Source organism: Oncorhynchus kisutch, unplaced genomic scaffold (genome assembly GCF_002021735.2).
Source record: "Oncorhynchus kisutch isolate 150728-3 unplaced genomic scaffold, Okis_V2 Okis06b-Okis10b_hom, whole genome shotgun sequence".
NCBI classification, from domain to species: Eukaryota; Metazoa; Chordata; class Actinopteri; order Salmoniformes; family Salmonidae; genus Oncorhynchus; species Oncorhynchus kisutch.
In genome coordinates, this window is record NW_022261983.1 from 10,449,860 (window position 1) to 10,477,633 (window position 27,774).

Below are 27,774 nucleotides of genomic sequence, written 5' to 3' on the forward strand. Positions count from 1 at the left end.
TTGTGGGCAGAACTGAAAAAGCGTGTGCAAGCAAGGAGGCCTACAAACCTGACTCAGTTACACCAGCTCTGTCAGGAGGAATGGGACAAAGTTCACCCAACTTATTGTGGGAAGCTTGTGGAAGGCTACCCAAAACGTTTGACCCAAGTTAAACAATTTAATGGCAATGCTACCAAATACTAATTGAGTGTATGTAAACTTCCGACCCACTGGGAATGTGATGAAAGAAATAAAAGCTGAAATAAATCATTCTCTCTACTATTCTGACATTTCACATTCTTACAATAAAGTGGTGATTCTACCTGACCTAAAACAGGGAATTTTTATTAGGATTAAATGTCAGGAATTGTGAAAAACTGAGTTCAAATGTATTTGTCTATGGTGTATGTAAACTTCCAACTTCAACTGTACATGGGAGATGAGTAATGTAGGATATGTATACATTATCAAAGTGGCGTTATTTAAAGTCACAAGTGATACCTTTTATTACATGTATTTAAGTGGCCAGAGATTTGAGTCTGTATGTTGGCAGCAGCCTCTCTATATTAGTGATTGCTGTTTAACAGTCTGATGGCCTTGAGATTGAAAAACAGCTTCTATCTCAAGGCCATCAGACTGAAAAACAGCTTCTGTCTCTCGGTCCCAGCTTTGATGCACCTGTACTGACCTCGCCTGGATGATAGCGGGGTGAACAGGCAGTGGCTTGGGTGGTTGTTGTCCTCGATCTTTTTGGCCTTTCCGTGACATCGGGTGCTGTAGATGTCCTGGAGGGCAGTTAGTTTGCCCCTGGTGATGCGTTGTGCAGACCGCACTACTCTCTGGAGAGCCTTGTGGTTGAGGGCGGTGCAGTTGCCTACCAGGCGCTGATACAGCCCGACAGGATGCTCTCGATTGTGCATCTGTAAAGGTTTGTGAGTGTTTTAGGTGGGGGGGTGAGTGGTTATTTTCCTGACACCACACTCAGAGGGCCGTCTCGTCGTTGTTGGTAATCAGGCCTACTACTGTTGTGACATCTGCAAATTTGATGATTTGAGTTGGAGGCGTGGCCACGCAGTCATGGGTGAACAGGAAGTACAGTGGGGGCTGAGCACGCACCCTTGTGGGGCCCCGGTGTTGATCAGCACAGTGGAGGCGTTTTTTCCTACCTTCACCAGCTGGGGACGACTGTCAGGAAGTCCAGGACCCAGATGCACTGGGCGGGGTTCAGACCCAGATCCCTGAGCTTAATGATAAGCTTGGAGGGTACTAGGGTGTTGAAGGCTGAGCCAATGAGTTTTACTTACGTTTCACTTGTGCCCAGATTTAATCCAATGCGGTGCACTGGACAGCCGACATTAAAAGTCACAAAGGTAATTTATGCTTGAGTTGACATGCGCTACATTTACAGTGAATAGGATCTCTACAAGTGTTGGCAAAATGTTGTCAGTATTGTCGACTGTCCAGTCGCTGCCCTATAATGCCTTGGATAGAATTCCTCTTGTCACTATTTCAATTTTTATCTTTAACACTGAATTTTTGGAAAAGGACCCATAAATTAGCATTTCACTGTTAGTCTACACCTGTTGTTTAAGAAGCATGTGATCTTGGCCTTGGTCTCTGATGTAGCATACATTTTGTCAGCAGTTTGTATAGATGTGTCATGGAGTATGTACAATTATCACATGAAATTATGAATCGGGGCACCAGTCCATTATTTGACAAAATTGATCAGTTTAGTTGTGTTCATTTCAATTCAATAAAAGGTTCAACATATGAAATTAAAATTACGCTTTTCTGCCTCACTTTCCACAGGCTGTCAGGCTGCAGCATCACAGAGGAAGGCTGTGCTTCTCTTGCTTCAGCTCTGAGGTCAAACCCCTCCCACCTGAAGGAGCTGGACCTGAGTGGCAATACTCCAGGAGTCTCTGGAGTAAAGCTGCTCTCTTCTGTACAAGAGGATCCCCTCTATACACTGGAGAGACTGCGGTGAGTTTTTTTAAGATCGCAGTTTTATGAACACAGTAATATAGTGAACAATTAGCCATTGTAGACATCCAGACACCCGGATCATATTCATTTGTGCAAACTGTAGCGAAACATTTTGCAACACATGCTAGTTTCTTATTGGATAAGTTCAGGTAGTTCCTGCCCGTTTTGTTCCGTGTTCTTCTCTTTGATGTCTAGTGAATACGACCCCTATATGTCTATGCTGCTGTATGAGGACTTAGATCCACTTCCCTTCTTTCCTTCCCAGGTTAAATGATTGACAGCTCACAGATTCAGTGAAGGAATGGCCTCAACTCAAAATCCTTGGTTGTGGGAGTGCGCTGCAGTTAAATGCTTCAGGGACAGTTACAAAATAAATTTCAAAGTGCGTGAATGTAAATATTCAATGCTTCGAATCAACAATGATAGCTCCTTTTTAATCGCTCAATCAATCAGAGAGCCCTGGTGAAGTGGTGCCAGGAAAATACCTCTCCCTCAACAAATGCATCACTGGGGACACACTGCCTGCCCTCTAGGACAACTACAGCACCCAGTGTTACATGTTCTCAACAACCTTATTGTCTTCCTAGTAACTCTGTTGTACATCTTACCCTGACTGATAGCTTTATTTCAGTGTATTTGATGTCTGGATTGTCATGTGTGTTGTACTAATTGCTTGGATTTTTATTGTAGCAACTTGGGTTTTTGAAAAGCATGTTACAAATATATATATATATTTTATTATAGTAATGTAGAATTATTCAAATTGTATGTAACCCTGTTTTAATCTTTGATATACTGTATATTCAAAATGAATAATACAAATGAATAATAGTCCAATTAATTTAATATAAGTAGTATTTAATTTTAACAGTAAAATGAATAATAGTAGTTAGTTATTCCTATTGCCGGGTATGACTTGGGGCGCTATTCAATCTGTATAACTGAAGCGGTACAGATTGCACTATAGAAATGTAAAGTTAATTTCCAACTGAGCCGACATATTCAGCATTTACCCCCCAAAAAATAATATTTGAATAGTTTATGTCCTTACAAGTAACTCTGCTGTACGTCTTACCTATCTTTTTATTTCAGTGTATTATAGGCCTCTGTAGTTTTTCTACTATTGAATACTACTTGCTTGGATGTATTTTTATTGTAGCACCTTGGGGTTTAAAACAAGTAGCATTTCTTACATTCTATGTGACCCTGTGTGTTAATCTATGGTAACCTGTATTTCATGTTCCTTAAATATATGAAGTAAAACTGTCCTATTGCCGTGTGACATTGTGTCAATCTGTGATTAGTTGAATGACTTGGTTTCCACAGCCATGAATGTTCATACTCACATATAACTACATATAGGCCTAACTGTGTGAACTCAATGTCTTTAAAGGGGGCAATCGGCGGCTTAAACTATAACAAAGTCACGCTGCTACTGTTTTAGTGAAGATTTTTAGGGATGGGGCTGGAGAAATGTAACCAGTATCAAACTCATATTCAGAGTTACGGATGCAATACCTGATATTAAAATGTAACCATGTTTGAGGCAATACAGTGTTTGTTTACAATTACATTGTTAACAAACAGAAGTAAAACCAGCTTATATTTTGGGTTATGATTATGTATGACAGTTGAATTAATCTCATGAGTCATTTATATTATATTCTTGAAGAATACTGTTGTCCCCCAGGGCTCTGTACTAGGTCCTCTCTTGTTCTCTCTGTACACCAAGTCAACTGATTCTGTTATATTCTGTTTATGCTCACATGGTGTATATTACCACTGCTATATGGTATACTGTATATACCATTTATTCTAGTGGCACATTGACTTATTGTCCCCCACAATGAAATCAGGAGGGGGGACTATGGAGCTGTCTCCGTTTGTATATTAGTCATTAATTATATCTCAGACACCACTGACCCAATTTGTTTACGAAACTTGGGTGAATGATGTGTCTTGCCATAGCGATCCGACATTTACAAAATTAACCTTCATTTTTGTAATTTAGCAGACGCTCTTATCCAGAGTGACGTACAGTAGTGAGTGTGTACATTTTCTTGGTACTGGTCCTCCATGGGAATGGTGCCCACAACCCTGGTGTTGCAAGCACCATACTCTCTACTAACTGGCCAACTGAGCTACACGGCACTAGGTTACTTAAATTAAGGGAGAATTGATGATGGCACTTATAAAATTAGTTGAACATTGTGTGTGTGTACAGCTGTGTGCATTTCAAAAACGCAGTTCAGTTGCTGGAAAATGTTTAGTAACGTGAAATGGGAAAGTAGCCAAGATATGCCTACGTCATGAACAGATGTCACTTTTTCGTTGCAAAATGTTTTGTTTTAGTGTGCCTATACTGAACACATCCCAGCCAGGGACTCGATCTTTGGCTATGCAGGAATTTAAACAAAGAAAGACAAGTACTGATTTGTAGAATGTGTATTGTGAAAGCAAGTTTGCGCGGCAGGTATGTCCTCTGAAAGCAGTTTTATTCCTGATGGCTGGCAGTGAATTGAGTCTTTGTGCTGGCAGATGTTTGGAATAAATACGTTATGCGTGTTATCTGATAGCAGTTGGACCCGTCTTGAACGGTTGAAAAACAACTGAAAGACTCTTGTTGAACCTGAACGCGGGTTTTTCCCCCAGAAAAGGACACTAGAAAACGAAGAAAATAATAATAAAGGGTCAATTGGGGACACCAGGTGGATGTGCCACAACAAAGAAACTCCACCGCCTTGTACAGTATGCGGGCTAGTTGTCTGGAAAATGATTTGCAGGAGACAAAAGACAGGTAGGCAACTGTTCTGAATGACGTAAAAGAACATGCACCACTAGGAAAATAGGCTAGCCTACTTTTAATCCATGTGTTTACAGATATATGTGTAGTTAAAAACCTATAAAGTACAGCTAACTGCTAGGGCTGTGATGACACTGCAGGGATGGAACACAAATCGCAGAAAATAGATGTGGTGCCAGATGCAGCAGCCTGGTCTCATAGAATAGACGTAACATAATACATGTAAATCTGGGACACTGAAATTAGTATGTGTTACATTTGGTATGGTTACATAAGACACATGATAACTTAAGGCAAAAACAGAAGTAGGGTGGATGGTTTGGTGTATAACGCGAAGGTCTAGCAGCCCAACAGATGTGAGTTGGTTGGGTGTATAATGCGAATGTCTAGCAACACAAAGGATGCGAGTTCAAATCTCATCACGGACAACTTTAGCTAATTGGTAAATATTTTTGTCTGTAATAAAGCCTTTTTGTTGGGAAAAACTCATTGTGATTGACTGGACCTGGCTCCCCAGTGGGTGGGCCTGTGCCCTCCCAGGCCCACCCATGCCTGTGCTCCTGCCCATGTGAAATCCATAAATTAGGGCCTAATGAATTTATTTCAATTGGCTCAGCAAAACCTTTGAAATTGTTGCATAAAAAATTATGTTCATTATAACATGTTAGCTAACCCTTCCCCTAACCTGAACCCTTTAACCTAACTCCAAAGCTTAACCTTAACCCTAACCCCTAGCCTAGCTAATTATTTGCCAGTTAGTTAATGGTAGCCACTTGGCTAGAATTCGTAACATATCATACATTTTGCAAATTGGTAACATATTGTACATTTTCCAGATTTGTAACATATTATACAAAATTGGTGATGGACATTCTTAAAATAATACCGTACGCAACATAACATATCACACTAAATGGTCTATTAGAGGTCGACCGATTATGATTTTTCAACGCCGATACCGATTATTGGAGAACCAAAAAAAGCCGATACCAATTAATCGGCCGATTTTCTTTTTTTTTTACAATTTGTAGTAATGACAATTACAACAATACTGAATGAACACTTATTTGAACATAATATAATACATCAATAAAAATCAATATAGCCTCAAATAAATAATGAAACATGTTCAATTTGGTTTAAATAATGCAAAAAGTGTTGGAGAAGTAAAAGTGCAATATGTGCTATGTAAAAAAAAACAACGTTTGAGTTCCTTGCTCAGAACATAAGAACATATAAAAGTTGGTGGTTCCTTTTAACATGAGACTTCAATATTCCAAGGTAAGAGGTTTTAGGTTGTAGTTAATATAGTATTTATAGGACTATTTCTCTCTATACCATTTGTATTTCATATACCTTTGACTATTGGATGTTCTTATAGGCACTATAGTATTGCCAGTGTAACAGTATAGCTTCCGTCCCTCTCCTCGCACCTACCTGGGCTCGAACCAGGAACACATCGACAATGACCACACTCAAAGCAGCGTTACCCATCGCTCCAAAAAAGCCCTGGCCCTTGCAGAGCAAGGGGAATAACTACTCCAAGTCTCAGAGTGAGTGACGTTTGAAACGTTATTACCACACACCCAGCTAACTAGCTTGCCATTTCACATCGGTTATACCAGCCATTAGGCTGATAGGCTTGAAGTCATAAACAGCGCTGTGCTTGCGAAGAGCTGCTGGCAAAACACACAAAGGTGCTGTTTGAATGAATGCTTACGAGCCTGTTGCTGCCTACCATCGCTCAGTCAGACTGCTCTATCAAGTCAGACTTAATTATAACATAATAACACGCAGAAATATGAGCCTTTGGTCATTAATATGGTCGAATCCAGAAACTATAATTTCGAAAACAAAATGTTTATTATTTCAGTGAAATACGGAACCGTTCGGTATTTTATCTAATGGGTGGCATCCCTAAGTCGAAATATCCTTGTTACATTGCACAACCTTCAATGTTATATCATAATTACGTAAAATTCTGGCAAATTAGTTCGCAATGAGCCGGGCTGCCCAAACTGTTGCATAAACCCTGACTACGTGCAAGAGAAATGACACAATTTCACCTGGTTAATATTGCCTGCTAACCTGGATTTCTTTTAGCTAAATATGCAGGTTTAAAAATATATACTTCTGTGTATTGATTTTAAGAAAGTTAGGTACAGTCGTGCAACGATTGTGCTTTTTTCGCAAATTTGCTTTTGTTAAATCAACCCCCAGCGTTGCATCGATTATATGCAACGCAGGACACGCTAGATAAACTAGTAATATCATCAACCATGTGTAGTTATAACTAGTGATTATGATTAATTGATTGTTTTTTATAAGATAAGTTTAATGCTAGCTAGCAACTTACCTTGGCTTCTACTGCATTCGCTTAACAGGCAGGCTCCTCGTGGAGTGCAATGTAATCAGGTGGTTAGAGAGTTGGACTAGTTAACTGTAAGGTTGCAAGATTGAATCCCCGAGCTGACAAGGTGAAAATCTGTCGTCCTGCCCCTGAACAAGGCAGTTAACCCACCGTTCCTAGGCCGTCATTGAAAATAAAAATGTGTTCTTAACTGACTTGCCTCGTTAAATAAAGGTATAATTGTTTGTTTTTCTGATCTGCAAAATCGGTGCCCAAAAATACCGATTTCTGATTGTTATGAAAACTTGAAATTGGCCATTCCGATTAATCGCTCGACCTCTAGTCTGTATCGTGTTTACGTACAGAATAATATGAAATGCTCTGAAAACTGGTTGGCTGAAGTAATATGTTTCTAAACCCTTCTACATTTAATGTGGATGCATTATTATGATCCATTATTTACGGATAATCCTGATTGAATCTTGAATAATGTGTGAGAAAGTTATATACTCTACATGACCAAAAGTACATGACTGCTCGTCAAACATCTCATTCAAAAGTCATGGGCATTAATATGGAGTTGGTCCCCCCTTTGCTGCTATAACAGCCTCCACTCTTCTGGGAAGGCTTTCCGCTAGATGGTGGAACATTGCTGTCGGGCACTGATGTTGTGCGATCTGGCCTGGCTCACAGTCGGTGTTCCAATTAATCTCAGGCCAGTCAAGATTTTTCACACCGATCTCGACAAACCAACTCTGACCTTGCGGGAGGTCCAGAGAAACTGCATTACGCCAGTGGTCACTATAGGTTTATAATGGGCTGTAGAATAGCAGTGTGGTGTTGTAGCGAATTTGGAGAGCAGCTTGACACATACACCCACACACAGCCTCCGCTCTCCAGGATCCTAAGATCATGTGTTTTAATAGCTGTGCTCATATAGCCTACTAGCCTATAGTCGTTAGAAGGATAGTTGCCATATGGGGGAAATAAATACTACTCCTAGTAAAGCACCATGGATAAGGTCATTAATAGTTGCTATTATGCACAGAAGTTTTGTCCTAAACTACGCAGCAGAACGTTGTAGCGAAATTGGGACAGCAGACTGACAGGGACTCAACCCCAGTTCTCTTCACATTCAGAGATGAGAATGTTTTTTGTTTGTGCTCATACCGCACTTTGGCCGTTAGAAGAGTGTATGATAGTATGAAATTGCCAGGGGGAAACTTGGGATGTGTGTGTGTGTGCGTGTGTGTGTGTGTGTGTTTTTAGATCAGTAGATTAATAAACGTGAGTGTGCAGTGACACCTGTTCAAACAAGTGTGTTAGATCGTTAGATTGATGGCCATTTGTTTTGTTTTCCCCTACTTTTCACCACCCACACACACACCTGCATACACACACAGCCTGTCCGTCTCTACCTAATACCGTATGTAACCATGGGTTCTCCTTCTGAAAATAATCGGTGGTACAACCTCTTCCTGGTCCTAATACTTATAATATGATGGTTATTATGTGCTAAAAGAGCAAGGATTTCCTTGTTACTGAAGCCAATTCTAAAGTATAGTTTCACCAGATCATCTAACTCAGGTATTCCAACAGTGGCGCACACACAGCAACAGGCAACAAGGTAGACATGCAATTAACAAAATCCCCAATTTTAATCATTAAATATAACTGCAACTTTATTCTCAAAATGTCAACTTTATTCTCAAAATGTTGACTTTATTCGCTAAATTAAATTGAGAGTTTATTGATGCAGTGCCTTAGACCGCTGTGCTACTCCGGAGACCACTATTGTGGTGGTTCATTTCTTTACTATCAAATGAGGAGATACAAACTTATCACACTTATCAAGTCAGAGTTATACTTAAACTAAATCTTTATTCACTTATTAATAAGGAAAGCATGTCACACCCACACACAAGTTAATGATGTGAGTGCTTTGCAATAACGATTGCTGGTCGACAAACCACACTTAGATGATTCATCGAGAGCCTCTAGACAAACGATACAAATAACTTTTATAGCAAATATACACCCCCTTAGTCTACATGACAAACAACAGATGTGTGGAATGGGTCACAAGGTTAGGATTCGTATGAAAGATATATATATTTTTTAATTTCACCTTTATTTAACCAGGTAGGCTAGTTGAGAACAAGTTCTCATTTGCAACTGCGACCTGGCCAAGATAAAGCACACATGGAATAAACAAAACATACAGTCAATAATACAGTAGAAAAAAAGAACATGTGGTGCCAGGTTAACAACTCCCTCAATGTGATCAAGACAAATGATGATTGTGGACTACAGGAAAAGGAGGTCTGAGCACGCCCTCATTTCACATCAACAACAAACTATCATGGTCCAAACACACCAAGACAGTCGTGAAGAGGGCACGACAAAGCCTATTCCCCCTCAGGAGACTGAAATGATTCGGCATGGGTCCTCAAATCCTCAGAAAGTTGTACAGCTGCACCATCGAGAGCATGAGAATGCTCTGGTTGCATCACTGCCTGGTATGGCAACTGCTCATTCCTCGACCTAGGCAATGCACTACAGAGGTTAGTGCGTAAGGCCATGATTCCTGCCATCCAGGACCTCTATACCAGGCGGTGTCAAAGGAAGGCCATAAAAATTGTCAAAGACTCCAGCCATCCTAGTCATAGACTGCGCTCTCTGCACAGCTAGTACTACCAGAGCACCAAGTCTAGGTTCAAAAGGCTTCTTAACAACTTCTACCCCCAGGCCATAAGACTCCTGAACAGCTAATCAAATGGCTACCCGGACTATTTGCATTGCCCCCCCCCCCCTTTTACGATGCTGCTACTCTGCTGCTCCTCTCTGTTTATTATCTATATTACCTCAATTACCTCGCCCCCCCCCCGCACATTGATTGACTCTGTACCCTGTATATAGTATAGTAACCCTGTATATAGTATAGTAACCCTGTATATAGTATAGTAACCCTGTATATAGTATAGTAACCCTGTATATAGTATAGTAACCCTGTATATAGCCTGACTACTGTTATTTTACTGCTCATTCCTTATTTGTAACTTTATTTCTTATTTTTGACTAATTTCTTTCCTTAAAACACATTTTTCTTACAACTGCATTGTTAGTTAAGGGCTTGTAAGCATTTCACTGTAAGGTCTACACCTGTTGTATTCGGCACGTGAGACAAATAACGATTTGATTTGAATGTGTCGGAGGAAACACCGTACAGCTAAGTGACCGAAGTCAGCGTTCATGCGCCTGGCCGTCACAAGTAGTCAGTAGAGCGCGATGGGACAAGGACATCCCAGCAGGCCAAACCCTTCCCTAACCCGGATGACGCTGTGCCAATTGTGCGCCGTCTCATTCTACTACAACCGGATCAAACCGGGATCTGTAGTCACTCCTCTAGCACTGCGATGCAGTGGCTTAGACCGCTGCGCCACTCGGGAGGCTAGCATATTTTGTTTTGTTGACATTTGGAAGGTTTACCAACAAATTTGCTGTTTCCATCAGGCCTGTCATGACATTTTTTATCCAAAATGTACTTTGCACACATAAAGGTTGGATGGAAACCTGGTTAATTTAGTTATAGATTTGTGTGGATTACTTATTTGCATCATCTCTCTCCAGGTTGAATGAATGCTGGCTTCAACTCTCAGCTCAAACACCTCAATGTAACGGGATTCTTCCGTCGAAGGAGAGGAGGACCAAAATGCAGCGTGGTTGAAATTCATGTTTGTTTTTAATAAACAAACTATACATGAATAAACTACAACAACAAACGTGTAAACCCAAACCAGTCCCGTGTGGAACAACCACTGACACAGGAGACAATCACCCACAAAACCCAACACCAAACAGGCTACCTAAATATGGTTCCCAATCAGAGACAATGACTAACACCTGCCTCTGATTGAGAACCATATCAGGCCAAACACAGAAACAGACAAACAAGACACACAACATAGAATGCCCACTCAGATCACACCCTGACCAACCAAAACATAGAAACATACAAAGCAAACTATGGTCAGGGTGTGACACTCAAGTTTGAGAGAGCTTGACCTGGGAGGAAAGAAACTCCAGGATTCAGGAGTGAGATTCATCTGTGCTGGACTTGAGAATCCACAGTGTAAATTGGAGACACTGAGGTAAGGCAACCCTTATGGAGTTTAACTTACATTTCACTTGGTCCTGGATTTAATCCAAGGCAGTGCACTGGACAACTGACAATGCGACTTTCAAAGGTAATGCTTGAGTCGACATTTAGATTGAATGAGATTTCCACAAACAATGGAAACATATTGTCAGCATTGTCAGCTTTCCAGTGCACTGCTGATTCAATTCCTGCCTTGGTCTCTGATGTCATAATTGGGCCTTGGTCTCTGATGTCATAATTGAAGGCAATTTCAGTTTTTACCATTGATTGTATTGTCTTTAGATGCAAAACGGACATATTTTCTGGAAGTTTTTATATTGTGTATATTTTCTCCCTCACTTTCCACAGGCTGTCAGGCTGCAGCATCACAGAGGAAGGCTGTGCTTCTCTTGCTTCAGCTCTGAGGTCAAACCCCTCCCACCTGAAGGAGCTGGACCTGAGTGGAAATACTCTAGGAGTCTCTGGAGTAAAGCTGCTCTCTTCTGTACGAGAGGATCCCCTCTATACACTGGAGACACTGCAGTGAGTTTTACTGATCAGGTTCATGAGCACACTGATATAGTGATCAGTAAGCCATTGTAGACATCCAGACACTGAGTCATATTCAACACATGCTAGTTTCTTATTGGATAAGTTCAGGTAGTTCCTGCCCGTTTTGTTCTGTGTTCTTCTCTTTGATGTCTAGTGAATACGACCCCTATATGTCTATGCTGCTGTATGAGGACTTAGATCCACTTCCCTTCTTTCCTTCCCAGGTTAAATGATTGACAGCTCACAGATTCAGTGAAGGAATAGCCTCAACTCAAAATCCTTGGTTGTGGTAGTGCCCCGCAGTTAAATGCTTTTCCAACAGTTACTAAATTAATTTCAAAGTGCATGAATGTAAATATTTAATGCTTCGAATCAATGATAATAGCTCCTTGAATCTCTCAATCAATCAGAGAGGTCTGGCGAAGTGGTGCGAGGAAAATAACCTCAACAAACACGTCACCGGGGGCACACTGCCTGCCCTCCAGGACATCTACAGCACCCGGTGTCACAGGAAGGCCAAGAAGATCATCAAGGATCTCAGCCACCCGAGCCACGGCCTGTTCACCTCGCTACCATGTAGAAGTCGGAGACAGTACAGGTGCATCAAAACCGGGAGAGAGAGACAGGACAGCTTTTATCTCCAGGCCATCAGACTGTTAAATAGGGGGGAGGGGTGGGTGGTTGGATGGGTGTGGCTGAAGAAACGGGATGAGAGTTTGAGACCCACTTTTTAGTTTTCTTGTTTGAATATTGTACCGGTGTTCTGTTAGCTTAGTAAAAAGCCCTCCTTTTATGACATCATGTCTATACATATTGACTGTAGTTCAGTGTGTTCTGTTAGCTTAGTAAAAAGCCCTCCTTTTATTATGACATCATGTCTATACATATTGACTGTAGTTCAGTGTGTTCTGTTAGCTTAGTAAAAAGCCCTCCTTTTATTATGACATCATGTCTATACATATTGACTGTAGTTCAGTGTGTTCTGTTAGCTTAGTAAAAAGCCCTCCTTTTATAATGACATCATGTCTATACATATTGACTGTAGTTCAGTGTGTTCTGTTAGCTTAGTAAAAAGCCCTCCTTTTATGACATCATGTCTATACATATTGACTGTAGTTCAGTGTGTTCTGTTAGCTTAGTAAAAAGCCCTCCTTTTATAATGACATCATGTCTATACATATTGACTGTAGTTCAGTGTGTTCTGTTAGCTTAGTAAAAAGCCCTCCTTTTATAATGACATCATGTCTATACATATTGACTGTAGTTCAGTGTGTTCTGTTAGCTTAGTAAAAAGCCCTCCTTTTATAATGACATCATGTCTATACATATTGACTGTAGTTCAGTGTGTTCTGTTAGCTTAGTAAAAAGCCCTCCTTTTATGACATCATGTCTATACATATTGACTGTAGTTCAGTGTGTTCTGTTAGCTTAGTAAAAAGCCCTCCTTTTATTATGACATCATGTCTATACATATTGACTGTAGTTCAGTGTGTTCTGTTAGCTTAGTAAAAAGCCCTCCTTTTATTATGACATCATGTCTATACATATTGACTGTAGTTCAGTGTGTTCTGTTAGCTTAGTAAAAAGCCCTCCTTTTATAATGACATCATGTCTATACATATTGACTGTAGTTCAGTGTGTTCTGTTAGCTTAGTAAAAAGCCCTCCTTTTATGACATCATGTCTATACATATTGACTGTAGTTCAGTGTGTTCTGTTAGCTTAGTAAAAAGCCCTCCTTTTATAATGACATCATGTCTATACATATTGACTGTAGTTCAGTGTGTTCTGTTAGCTTAGTAAAAAGCCCTCCTTTTATAATGACATCATGTCTATACATATTGACTGTAGTTCAGTGTGTTCTGTTAGCTTAGTAAAAAGCCCTCCTTTTATAATGACATCATGTCTATACATATTGACTGTAGTTCAGTGTGTTCTGTTAGCTTAGTAAAAAGCCCTCCTTTTATAATGACATCATGTCTATACATATTGACTGTAGTTCAGTGTGTTCTGTTAGCTTAGTAAAAAGCCCTCCTTTTATAATGACATGTTATATACATATTGACTGTAGTTCAGTGTTACTGTAGTCAGCGTCTTCATCTCAACAACCTTATAGTCTTCCTAGTGACTACATCTTACCAGACTGTATTTCAGTGTATTATCTGTCTCAGGATTGTCTTGTTGTACACTGCTTTGTTTTTATTGTAGCAGCTTGGGCTTTTTGAAAATGTAGCATTTCTGACCTTCTATGTGACCCTGTGTGTTAATCTATGGTCAACTGTATTTCATATTCTTTATACCAAGTAAAGCTGTTATTCATATTGCCGTGTGACATCGTGTCCATCTGTGATTGTATTACAGCTATGAATGTTCCTACAGTAATAAATAGGTCTACCTGTGTGGTGAAAGCTATGATTCCTTATTGATGTCACCTGTTAAATCCACTTCAGTGTAGATGAAGGGGAGGAGACAAGTTAAAGAAGGATTTTTAAGCCTTCAGACAATTGAGACATGGATTGTGTACAGTATGTGTGCCAAGGCATTTAAGGTGTTCTGTTGGTCCAACTAAGATTGATTTGACATGGAACAAACACATTTCACTACTAAACCATATTGTAATAGTTTCTAAATGGTATATGAAGCAACTAGTTCAGGTGACGATCGCTGCCCAAACCTGCATCTAAAGAACCTTTATTATACAAAGTCACCAAACAATGAAGTAGATGTGAAAACAGGCAGGATGTTTTACTATTAAATACATTGTATTACACAAGCGAACAATGACAGTCTGGCCTTTTCACAGAAAGACAACTCTGAACATCTCATTGTGGGTCTTCTGGTTGGTCAGTAAAGCAGAGAGACATGCAGTCTCAGCAGCTCCTTACTGCTGTGTGTCTAAAGACCGATATATTGGACAGCTAGATACTTCCTCCCCCACCATTAGTCCCCCTCCCTTCCCTCCCATATTTTCTTCTCTCTCCTCAGCCCCAGTTGTGTTGGTCTTCCTCTGTGGTGGTCAGTATGTCAGTCACCAGGCCGGTGCCAATAGTTTTGTTGCCATCTCTGAGAGTGAACCGTTGACCTTTCTCCAGAATCATAGGCTGGCGCAGCGTGAGGGTCAGAGATGTGTCTTCACCTGGCATCACCATGTCCTGTTAGCGAGGAGGAGAAGGTAAAGCACAGCCCTGGAACTATGCTACACACTTTATTTCAGAATACACAAATCACATTGGGGAAAAAGATTGACAGATGGACACATACCTTGTCTCCTGCCAGGTAGACCCTGCAGGCCATGTCCCAGGTGAGGGAGAACATGACTGGCATGAAGTTACTGACAAAGGGCTTGTGTCTGCCTCCCTCCTCCTTACTCAGAACATAGACCTGGGATGAAGAGATGTTTTAATGACACATTCTACATCCATTCCATTAAAGAACACGTATCCTAACCGTGGACTATGGGAATAATACACTAGTACATAAACAAATACTATACCGTAGCTCTAGACAGACATATTTCATTTGATCAAATACTATACCATAGCTCTAGAGAGACATTTCATTTGATCAAATACTATACCATAGCTCTAGAGAGACATATTTCATTTGATCAAATACTATACCATAGCTCTAGAGAGACATATTTCATTTGATCAAATACTATACCATAGCTCTAGAGAGACATATTTCATTTGATCAAATACTATACCATAGCTCTAGACAGACATATTTCATTTGATCAAATACTATACCATAGCTCTAGACAGACATATTTCATTTGATCAAATACTATACCGTAGCTCTAGACAGACATATTTCATTTGATCAAATAGTTGAGGGTCAAATTTAAAACGCTGAATAAAGGGACATTATTTCAGAAGATGATATACTGGGAATACTAGACTGCAACACGACGCATACAGTACACCTAGAGTTCACACTCCTCTAGGGCTGCTAGCTGAAGATACAGACCTGGGCCTGGACTTTATTTATGATATGATACAGACCTGGGCCTGGACTTTATTTATGATATGATACAGACCTGGGCCTGGACTTTATTTATGATATGATACAGACCTGGGCCTGGACTTTATTTATGATATGATACAGACCTGGGCCTGGACTTTATGATATGATACAGACCTGGGCCTGGACTTTATGATATGATACAGACCTGGGCCTGGACTTTATGATATGATACAGACCTGGGCCTGGACTTTATGATATGATACAGACCTGGGCCTGGACTTTATGATATGATACAGACCTGGGCCTGGACTTTATGATATGATACAGACCTGGGCCTGGACTTTATGATATGATACAGACCTGGGCCTGGACTTTCTGGTGGGGCTGGATGGAGCCTGGTTTGCTCATAACCATCCCTCTCCTAATGTCCTCCCTCTTCAGCCCTCGGACCAGAGCCCCCAGGTTATCTCCTGCCTCTGCTCTGTCCAGAGACTGGTGGAACATCTCAATGCCTGGGGAGGAGAGAGGGGGAGCGAGGGAAAGAAAGAGATGGAGAAGAGAGGTGAAGGAAGAACAATTAGACTCAGAACAGTGGTATGTTTTGAGGTTTAGGATGGAGTTGACGGGTTACCAGAGGGATATTTTGGGTAACTGTCCAGTAGTCTTATTAGTGGGTAATTGGTGCTAGAATTGCAGTGGAGAAACTGTTGTAGTTGTAACTTGGTGTTAGAGCTAGTTCTGTCACCACTCTGTACTAGGGGTTAGTTGTAGTTCTGTCACCACTCTGTACTAGGGGTTAGGGCTAGTTCTGTCACCACTCTGTACTAGGGGTTAGAGCTAGTTCTGTCACCACTCTGTACTAGGGGTTAGTTGTAGTTCTGTCAGTACTCTGTACTAGGGGTTAGTTGTAGTTCTGTCAGTACTCTGTACTAGGGGTTAGTTGTAGTTCTGTCAGTACTCTGTACTAGGGGTTAGGGCTAGTTCTGTCACCACTCTGTACTAGGGGTTAGTTGTAGTTCTGTCACCACTCTGTACTAGGGGTTCGAGCTAGTTCTGTCACCACTCTGTACTAGGGGTTAGGGCTAGTTCTGTCACCACTCTGTACTAGGGGTTAGGGCTAGTTCTGTCACCACTCTGTACTAGGGGTTAGTTGTAGTTCTGTCATCACTCTGTACTAGGGGTTCGAGCTAGTTCTGTCACCACTCTGTACTAGGGGTTAGGGCTAGTTCTGTCACCACTCTGTACTAGGGGTTCGAGCTCGTTCTGTCAGTACTCTGTACTAGGGGTTCGAGCTAGTTCTGTCACCACTCTGTACTAGGGGTTATAGCTAGTTCTGTCACCACTCTGTACTAGGGGTTAGAGCTAGTTCTGTCAGTACTCTGTACTAGGGGTTCGAGCTAGTTCTGTCACCACTCTGTACTAGGGGTTAGAGCTAGTTCTGTCAGTACTCTGTATTAGGGGTTAGTTGTAGTTCTGTCAGTACTCTGTACTAGGGGTTAGTTGTAGTTCTGTCAGTACTCTGTACTAGGGGTTAGTTGTAGTTCTGTCAGTACTCTGTACTAGGGGTTAGTTGTAGTTCTGTCAGTACTCTGTACTAGGGGTTAGAGCTAGTTATGTCACCACTCTGTACTAGGGGTTAGTTGTAGTTCTGTCAGTACTCTGTACTAGGGGTTAGGGCTAGTTCTGTCAGTACTCTGTACTAGGGGTTCGAGCTAGTTCTGTCACCACTCTGTACTAGGGGTTAGAGCTAGTTCTGTCAGTACTCTGTACTAGGGGTTCGAGCTAGTTCTGTCACCACTCTGTACTAGGGGTTAGAGCTAGTTCTGTCAGTACTCTGTATTAGGGGTTAGTTGTAGTTCTGTCAGTACTCTGTACTAGGGGTTAGTTGTAGTTCTGTCAGTACTCTGTACTAGGGGTTAGTTGTAGTTCTGTCAGTACTCTGTACTAGGGGTTAGTTGTAGTTCTGTCAGTACTCTGTACTAGGGGTTAGTTGTAGTTCTGTCAGTACTCTGTACTAGGGGTTAGAGCTAGTTATGTCACCACTCTGTACTAGGGGTTAGTTGTAGTTCTGTCAGTACTCTGTACTAGGGGTTAGGGCTAGTTCTGTCAGTACTCTGTACTAGGGGTTCGAGCTAGTTCTGTCACCACTCTGTACTAGGGGTTAGAGCTAGTTCTGTCAGTACTCTGTACTAGGGGTTCGAGCTAGTTCTGTCAGTACTCTGTACTAGGGGTTAGTTGTAGTTCTGTCAGTACTCTGTACTAGGGGTTAGTTGTAGTTCTGTCAGTACTCTGTACTAGGGGTTAGTTGTAGTTCTGTCAGTACTCTGTACTAGGGGTTAGTTGTAGTTCTGTCAGTACTCTGTACTAGGGGTTAGTTGTAGTTCTGTCAGTACTCTACTAGGGGTTAGTTGTAGTTCTGTCAGTACTCTGTACTAGGGGTTAGTTGTAGTTCTGTCAGTACTCTGTACTAGGGGTTAGAGCTAGTTCTGTCAGTAGTCTGTATTAGGGGTTAGGACTAGTTCTATCAGTACACTGTGACAATGAACAGCAATTAGTGTTAAAATGTACTTACAGGAATAATTCTAGTAATATGAACAGTTTTACAGCATATGTTACCCTGTGTGCTACAGCTCTAAAATTGAAATCAATCTTTCTATAGTGGTGTGGCTCCCCATTCACTTACCAGTGACCACAGACTTAAAGGCACGGTTGTGCCCCACAAACTCACAGTCGTCGCCCTTCTTAATGACACCCCTCTCCAAAGTGCCAGTCACCACCGTACCCCTGCCTGAAAGAGAGATGAATGAATACATGTTTAATAAATGGTGTTGATACCCAGAGAGAGATGTGGTCAGACAACAGCAGAAAGATCAGAACAGAGAGAGACGTGGTTAGACAACAGCAGACAGATCAGAACAGAGAGACGTGGTTAGACAACAGCAGACAGATCAGAACAGAGAGAGACGTGGTTAGACAACAGCAGACAGATCAGAACAGAGAGAGACGTGGTTAGACAACAGCAGACAGATCAGAACAGAGAGAGACGTGGTTAGACAACAGCAGACAGATCAGAACAGAGAGAGACGTGGTTAGACAACAGCAGACAGATCAGAACAGAGAGAGACGTGGTTAGACAACAGCAGACAGATCAGAACAGAGAGAGACGTGGTTAGACAACAGCAGACAGATCAGAACAGAGAGAGACGTGGTTAGACAACAGCAGACAGATCAGAACAGAGAGAGACGTGGTTAGACAACAGCAGACAGATCAGAACAGAGAGAGACGTGGTTAGACAACAGCAGACAGATCAGAACAGAGAGAGACGTGGTTAGACAACAGCAGACAGATCAGAACAGAGAGAGACGTGGTTAGACAACAGCAGACAGATCAGAACAGAGAGAGACGTGGTTAGACAACAGCAGACAGATCAGAACAGAGAGAGACGTGGTTAGACAACAGCAGACAGATCAGAACAGAGAGAGACGTGGTTAGACAACAGCAGACAGATCAGAACAGAGACAGAAGTACTGACAGCTGAGGGGACATGTCCATCACACGTGCATCAATCAAATTAACGGTGAAACAGAAAGGTACAAAGGAAACTGATACAGGTGCTTCTATACAGTTACTGTCACTAAATCACAACGACAGGGAGAGGAGAACTGCATGTTATAGATACCACTGATTATTCCTACACAGAGATGTACAGGAAACAGGCACGGTGTTCCCATCACAAAACACATGCTGCACAGACATAACTGAATCATTTCAAAGTTGTTTTTAATCAAGATAGCTCAGTGGCTACGGAAACCGTTGTCAAAAACTGGGATGAGCCGAGCAAGGGGGCAGGCTCTGTATGGGGAGCAAGGGGGCAGGCTCTGTATGGGGAGCAAGGGGGCAGGCTCTGTATGGGGAGCAAGGGGGCAGGCTCTGTATGGGGAGCAAGGGGGCAGGCTCTGTATGGGGAGCAAGGGGGCAGGCTCTGTATGGGGAGCAGGCTCTGTATGGGGGGCAGGCTCTGTATGGGGGGCAGGCTCTGTATGGGGAGCAAGGGGGCAGGCTCTGTATGGGGAGCAAGGGGGCAGGCTCTGTATGGGGAGCAAGGGGGCAGGCTCTGTATGGGGAGCAAGGGGGCAGGCTCTGTATGGGGAGCAAGGGGGCAGGCTCTGTATGGGGGGCAAGGGGGCAGGCTCTGTATGGGGGGCAAGGGGGCAGGCTCTGTATGGGGGGGGGCAGGCTCTGTATGGGGGGCAGGCTCTGTATGGGGGGCAGGCTCTGTATGGGGGGCAGGCTCTGTATGGGGAGCAGGCTCTGTATGGGGAGCAAGGGGGCAGGCTCTGTATGGGGAGCAAGGGGGCAGGCTCTGTATGGGGAGCAAGGGGGCAGGCTCTGTATGGGGAGCAAGGGGGCAGGCTCTGTATGGGGAGCAAGGGGGCAGGCTCTGTATGGGGAGCAAGGGGGCAGGCTCTGTATGGGGAGCAAGGGGGCAGGCTCTGTATGGGGAGCAAGGGGGCAGGCTCTGTATGCACAGGACAGTGGGATCTCATCGCAGTGTTTTCTCTATTGTCATGTTTTCATTAGGAAACACCTATCTGAAGTGCACAGTGGAAGAGCTTGAATTTATCCCTGCAGTACTTCTGTAAGATGTCATTTTAAAAAACTAATCAATGAGTCAGATCAATGACATAGAGAGGAGAAGAAACCATGTAGTGGCAACAGCTTTTTAACTAAATGACAAATCTGGGTTTCTTTACAATTTGAGCTAGATGTCAGTCACCTGGGATGGAGTAGACTCCCTCAATGGGCAGCAGGAAGGGTTTCTCCAGCTCTCTCTTGGGCAGAGGGACATATTCATCCACTACTGCTAGGAGCTTCAGCACTGCGTTCACCCCGAGGTCAGGCTGTTTGTTCTGGGGAGGTTAGACGAGATGAGACAACAGGTAAGGTTGCACCTAAAAGTTAGCCTCGTAATTACCAGACTGATTACCGCTGCACTGTCTGTCTGGAAGGGACGCCATTTGGGCCAAGAGGCGTTGCACAAAACAAATTCAAAAGTGATTGAATCACCTTCAAACCAATCAGAAGAGAGGCCATTTTACGGAAGTAAGACGAGCACTTGCCATTTTTCAAGAGAAAGGCATGTCGAACAGCAGGACAAATCGGCTAAATGAGCCAAAAAAGGCAGATAAATATTATCAACGTGAGAATATGTCAACGTGAGAATAAAATAAATATTGTAGCCCAACATCAGCTAGGGGTATATCTAACGAATTTGCACCTAATATTTTTTGCCAAACTGTAGAGATGAGTGTACTGCATCAGAATCAATACAGAGAAAGTCTTGACACAGTAACCTCAGATAGCCTTCAGTTCTCTAATTTAGATGAGATGCTTTCACACAGAGAGGCTCTGAGAGGCAGCAGAGTTTATTTAGCAGAGTTCAGACTGTCATGTAGAGCTTTATATTTAGCCATCACCTTGTAAGTATGACGTTACATGCGTTGTCTCCTGTCTGTCTGCTGTCTGTCTGCTGTCTGTCTGCTGTCTGTCTACTGTCTGTCTGTCTGTCTGTCTGTCTACTGTCTGTCTGCTGTCTGTCTACTGTCTGTCTGTCTGCTGTCTGTCTGTCTACTGTCTGTCTACTGTCTGTCTGCTGTCTGTCTGTCTGCTGTCTGTCTACTGTCTGTCTGCTGTCTGTCTGCTGTCTGTCTGCTGTCTGTCTGCTGTCTGTCTGCTGTCTGTCAGCAACGGTGCTACGTGTCCGTCATCAACTAAACCAATCCCATAGTTCAGAGGATGCTGATTGGTCTGAAGCAATGGTGATAGAAAAGACGGGGCTCATGCTGTCGCAGTCCTACTAGACTGATACCCCTGCCAGACTGATACCCCTGCAGCGTTTAATGTAAGCTCGCGTTTAATGTAAGCTCACGTTTAATGTAAGCTCGTGTTTAATGTAAGCTCACGTTTAATGTAAGCTCACGTTTAATGTAAGCTCACGTTTAATGTAAGCTCACGTTTAATGTAAACTCACGTTTAATGTAAGCTCGTGTTTAATGTAAGCTCGTGTTTAATGTAAGCTCACGTTTAATGTAAGCTCACGTTTAATGTAAACTCACGTTTAATGTAAGCTCGTGTTTAATGTAAGCTCACGTTTAATGTAAGCTCACGTTTAATGTAAGCTCGCGGGGTCAGGAGGATTTGTGAGGCTACATAAAAGGAGCATATTGAAATAAGTCAGTTGACTTTGTGTTTTTAAACATCAGTTATGTTGCATGTATGTATTATTGTACGAACATGGCTGAAGCAGCAGTATGTATTTTAAAACAGTCATATAAAATACAATGGATCAACCTTCCTAGCGAGCTGATAGCCTATCTGAAGTCGTGAGGTTATTCTGTCACCACCTCAACCCTACCTCGTACCAGGCACTCACCTCCAGGGCACAGAGGGCCGAGCCGATGACGACGGGCGTGTTCTCACCGTCGTAGCCAAACTCTGTGAGCAGCTCTCTGATCTCCAGCTCAACCAGCTCCAGCATCTCCTTGTCCTCCACCGCATCCGCCTTGTTCACAAACACCACCACGTGCTCCACGCCGATCTGCCGGGCCAGCAGGAGGTGCTCCCTGGTCTGGGGCATCTGTCCGTCCGTGGCCGCCACCACCAGGATGCAGCCGTCCAGCTGAGCCGTGCCTGTGATCATGTTCTACAGGAGAAAGGTCAACATGTCACCTTGTGTGACAATCTAACTGTCATTCTCTATTTCTTTACCTTTCATACTGAATACTGCATTGTTGAGGAAGAGCCTGCTAGTCACCATCTCTCTGTTCTGTTTATACCTGCTGTGACAAATCAACGTGAACTTGAGCCAATGCCCCTAGCCTCAAACCCCCATTAAAATTCTGGTCCCGTAATCACAAAGTGTCTCAGTAGGAGTAGAGATGTAGGATCGGTTTTGCCTTTTAAATGACAGACCTGCCAAACACCCCCGGCACCACAGATAATGGTTTTACATATGTTTTGTCCTTTAGCAGCCACTGTTATCCAGAGCAACTTACAGGAGCAATTATGGTCAAGTGCCTTGCTCAAGGGCACAGACAGATATATTACCTAGTCAGCTCAGGGATTTGAACAAGCTAACTTTTGGTTACTGGCCCAACGTTCTTAACCCGTAGGCTACCTGCCACCCCACGCGATACCCACACTGCTCAAATCATAGGCAAATACACATTTGAGTTTCTTTACTTAATAATGATGTTGGTAGAAGACTGTCAGCTTGCCAGTTAAGAACAAATTCTTATTTTCAATGACTGCCTAGGAACAGTAGTAGTCCAGCTGACTGTAGTAGTCCAGCTGACTGTAGTAGTCCAGCTGACTGTAGTAGTCCAGCTGACTGTAGTAGTCCAGCTGACTGTAGTAGTCCAGCTGACTGTAGCAGTCCAGCTGACTGTAGTAGTCCAGCTGACTGTAGCAGTCCAGCTGACTGTAGTAGTCCAGCTGACTGTAGTAGTCCAGCTGACTGTAGTAGTCCAGCTGACTGTAGTAGTCCAGCTGACTGTAGCAGTCCAGCTGACTGTAGTAGTCCAGCTGACTGTAGTAGTCCAGCTGACTGTAGTAGTCCAGCTGACTGTAGTAGTCCAGCTGACTGTAGTAGTCCAGCTGACTGTAGCAGTCCAGCTGAGTGTAGCAGTCCAGCTGAGTGTAGCAGTCCTACTGACGTTCCAGATCTCCATCCCTGACCTCATCCATCCAGTGAGGTCTGACTACCAGGCTGCCATTCATTCAACATGCCTTGCCATTCATTCAACATGCCTTGTCATCCCTGACCTCATCCATCCAGTGAGGTCTGACTACCAGGCTGCCATTCATTCAACATGCCTTGTCATCTCTGACCTCATCCATCCAGTGAGGTCTGACTACCAGGCTGCCATTCATTCAACATGCCTTGTCATCTCTGACCTCATCCATCCAGTGAGGTCTGACTACCAGGCTGCCATTCATTCAACATGACTTGTTGTCATCCCTGACCTCATCCATCCAGTGAGGTCTAACTACCAGGCTGCCATTCATTCAACATGCCATGTCGTCATCCCTGACCTCATCCATCCAGTGAGGTCTGACTACCAGGCTGCCATTCATTCAACATGCCATGTCGTCATCCCTGACCTCATCCATCCAGTGAGGTCTGACTACCAGGCTGCCATTCATTCAACATGCATTGTTGTCATCCCTGACCTCATCCATCTAGTTAGGTTTGACTACCAGGCTACCATTCATTCAACATGCCTTGTTGTCATTGCTGACCTGACTTATCACATCCTTAGCAGCCTACTGTTGACCTCCAGCTATATGAAGAGGACAGATCAACTGATTCATTAACAAGGGACTACTAATCTTTAACAGTGAAAGACTATTAGTGGAACAGCTCTCACGGCCATGTCTGTTTCCATCCACGCAGCGACGTGCACTGAACTACCGATGCACTGCACATTTCCTTGCTCGTCACTGCGCTCGCACCTACTACGGTGGCGGAGATCAAAGCATCTGTGGGCAAAAAAAAGTGTTCTCACTTTGTTGACTAAACGCTGTAGCTAACTACTTTCTTTGTAATGACGCCTTAGCTAAGGAGCCAACTACCTAATAATAGTGGTGATGTGCTTGACTAACACATCCATTACATAACCCCACACATCAGTGGTATCAACAGACGAAGTGGAGAGCTGCCATCCAGCTGGAGGGAGCAAAAAATACTCAAGGGGGCGGGACGGAGCAGAGGGCGAGAGATTTTCTCTCCTCGCCCAGGACCTCTGATTGGCTCAGCTCCAACATCAGATGGTTGAGTCAAAAACAATAATGTGTTCTGTTATATTTTAGAGTCGTTTTTTTAACCGGAGTAAATTGATCTCAAATTGCGTGCAGGTTGGCAGGTCTGAAATTATAGTGAATAAGAGGGAGGAACTGATCCTAGATCAGCACTCCTACTGAGACTCTGTGAAAACGGGCCTCGGGGTTATGGCTAAGCAACATGTCGAACATCCCTGTGCCGTATAACCATCCAATCAGATCTTCTCAAACCCACAGAGGGGTTTACCTGACGACTCAAACTGAATTATTCCACTGCTCTATGTTCGCTACATATTTCAGTCTGAGACTACCCATCATTGAAGTGGTTTGTAGTGACTTCAAAATGAGGGGTGGTGGGGGGGGGGGGGGGGGGTTGTACAAAACAAAAGCCGTCAGTGATTGGATCGTCTTTCACCAATCACAGTATCAAAGCCAATGGCAAATTTTCAAAACACCACTTTACCCCCGTGTGTTCTGGCTCTGGCCTAAACAATCAGTTTCTGGGACCAATCAGAATGGTTACATTGTGTTTGTGTTCTAGAAATCGTCAGGTAGGTACGCAGATCCAGACTCATTGTGGGAAAAAAAAACTCAAGTCTGTGGACGTAGCGTGGCATTTGGCTGGAGCAAGGAGTTAGGTTAGCCAGGCAACAGAGAGGTATGGGTTTGTGGTGGACTTTAGAATGGGAATAATATGTGTGTTCAGGTGCTTGTGTTACCTTGACGTAGTCAGCATGGCCCGGGCAGTCTGTGTGTGCATAGTGTCTGTTGGCTGTGGTGTACTCTACATGGGATGCATTGATGGTGATGCCCCTGGCCTTCTCCTCAGGGGCATTGTCAATGTCCTCATACTTCTTATAGCGGGCGCCTCCAGCCTCAGCCAGCACTAGGAACCACAAAGGCTCAATTAGAAACATACAATAGCATCATATATAGAGAACACACAGCATCTGACAGAACATTGTTATTTTGCTGGCAGATGCTTTGATTGGTCAACAGTCCACAGTAACTCAGTGGGTTTCAAGCTTAGTTTGAATTCAATAATAGATGTAAAATGAGAAAAATAAAAGGTGACATCAGTTACCTTTGGTGATGGCAGCCGTTAGAGTTGTCTTGCCATGGTCAACATGGCCAATCGTGCCAATGTTCACATGGGGCTTGTCTCTTGCGTATGTTTTCTTGGCCTTGGCCTCTGCTGCAAAGTTCCGCCGAGTAAATGGCACTGCACACTGAGAGAGAAAAAGGATGAAGAAGAGTGTTTGATGGACAGCAGGGCCAGAAGACACATATGGGCAGGAGATCAGTCAAAAAAGGCAACCCAGTTTTTGCCACCCAAAGCATTACTAAAACCAGAAAACATTACTACCCCCTAGGACTGTAATTGTATATACCTGACTGGTTAGCCATAGGATGTGTGAATGAATGCATACTCAAAACACCGTCTAGGTACTCACCAGTTTATAGGAGCTGTGCAGAAGACCCGGTGAGGAAAGCTGAAGGGCTAGAATGACAACATGTATTTAATAATCAGGTGGACTCCCGAGACCGTCGACTGTGTCAAGAGAAGTCGCTAGCTAAATATCACAAGGTGTACATACATGGCTTAGGGCCATCTAGCTTCGTCCTGCCAACGTAAGAGATTATGTTGACATTGGGTTTATTATATACAACTAGCTATGTTGCGGGACGAAGCTAGGCCATGCATAATGTGTATAGGCTAGTTATTTGTTATAACCTAGGCTACCTCAATACACATTACTGTTCCCTGTATGTTATTCTTTCAATCTGCAAATGTTTCTGACGCTAGCTACAACGTTAGAAAACTAATTTCGTTTTTAACTGTATCTGACACGTTTCTGATAGGCCTAACGTTTTCACAACGCAAGAGATAGCTAGTTTAACTAATATTATTTAACGTGACCTTGCACTGCCTGCGGAACGAGTCGAGCGGCTAGCCTGCTACAGCATCCTTGCTCACTAGGGTTCATTCAAACCCCACATACGTTTCGTTGCGATTAAAAAGCAAAACATTATAATGGTAAATAAAGATTATTAATAATTGAACGCAGTAAATTACAATATTGGGCGTGTGGTTGTGAATGCGTTGTATAACTTTAACTAACCAGAGAAACATGCACGAAGCCCAACGAGCGCCGCCATCTTGGACTGACAAGCGGATGAAAGTGACGTCATTACATGGTGACCGTATCTTTTTCTTCTTCGTCTGTGGGTTGGCGGACTACAACCAAAAAGGTGTGTTGCCGCCACCAACTGGATGTTTTGAAACCAAAACAAGGTAAAAAGAAAATCCATACGTGGTAGGGAAACTAATTTAATCCACCCAAATAAAAATAGTACATTGACAAAACAAAACTCCCACTTCTTCCTTCTTTCAATTCTCCATATCTCCTTTCTCAGGCTCTAGGGCCTGAGAGGGTGGTACGGCTTGTGACAATATTCCATTTAACTCTTTTGGTAAGAAATCTTTCAGCCCCAGAAACCGCTCTGCTGCATCCACAATGATTTATATCTTCCTGGACCTTCTCTCCACCTTGGCAGTGCCATTAATTACCATAGCTAAAAAGGCCACAAAGTCCACCATCTTAAGTCCAGTGCTTCTCTCCTGTTCCTGGGCATGTGGGCATGAAGGTAATACATACCCATCCTTCCAGTACGTCGTAACGAACTGACTTACAAAACTCAGTATTGGACGAGACTGACCTTACCTTCATTATCCTAGTTACACTTTGGAGTACATTTTTACAGTAGAATTACTTAACTTCAAAGGAAGTCTCAAGTAGACAAGTAGGGTTGGGGTGGTGTAGACCACACTATCTACCTAGAGAGTTTTCATCTGTATTTTTTTGTAGCTGTCTACATACCACCAGACCAAGGCTGGCACTAAAACTGAACTCAATGAGATGTATTCCACCGTAAGAAAACAGGAAAATGCTCATCCAGAGGTGGAGCTCCTAGTGGCCGGGTAATTTAATGCAGGGAATCTTAAATCAGTTTCACCTAATTTCTATCAGCATGTTAAATGTGCAACCAGAGTGAAAAGAATTCTAGACCACCTTTACTACACACACAGAGATGCGTACAAAGCTCTCCCTCGCCCTCCATTTGGTAAGTCTGACCATAACTCTATCCTCCTGA

General features: G+C 43.0%; 2 protein-coding genes and 1 long non-coding RNA gene across 6 annotated transcripts in view; 2 read left to right on the forward strand and 1 right to left on the reverse strand.

The window, feature by feature from the left end:
• The window catches only part of LOC109876890 (uncharacterized), a 38,031-nt gene extending 34,781 nt beyond the window's left edge, over positions 1-3,250 (forward strand). For all 4 annotated transcript variants that reach the window (XR_004206806.1, XR_004206807.1, XM_031813897.1 and 1 more), the window contains exons 14-15: positions 1,792-1,965; positions 2,234-3,250. Coding sequence is in view for 2 of the 4 variants with exons in the window: in XM_031813897.1 (XP_031669757.1) it covers positions 1,792-1,965; positions 2,234-2,246 (187 nt within the window). In the remaining 2 variants the exon portion in view is untranslated. The remainder of the gene's footprint in view (positions 1-1,791; positions 1,966-2,233) is intronic.
• Positions 3,251-4,288: 1,038 nt separating this feature from the next.
• On the forward strand, positions 4,289-14,135 carry LOC116359910 (uncharacterized). The gene is made up of 4 exons (XR_004206810.1): positions 4,289-4,765; positions 10,752-11,272; positions 11,629-11,802; positions 12,036-14,135. It is a non-coding gene; the product is annotated as an uncharacterized LOC116359910 (long non-coding RNA).
• A 350-nt stretch (positions 14,136-14,485) lies between these two features.
• On the reverse strand, positions 14,486-26,868 carry tufm (Tu translation elongation factor, mitochondrial). Its single transcript, XM_031813909.1, has 10 exons — positions 26,742-26,868; positions 26,073-26,119; positions 25,703-25,847; positions 25,338-25,504; positions 22,211-22,480; positions 20,555-20,687; positions 18,460-18,564; positions 16,137-16,288; positions 15,072-15,191; positions 14,486-14,962 (listed from the first exon to the last, which is right to left on the reverse strand). Exons 1-10 carry the CDS (start codon positions 26,809-26,811, stop codon positions 14,792-14,794), a joined length of 1,380 nt encoding a protein of 459 aa, XP_031669769.1. The 5' UTR covers positions 26,812-26,868; the 3' UTR covers positions 14,486-14,791.
• Positions 26,869-27,774: the final 906 nt, after the last annotated feature.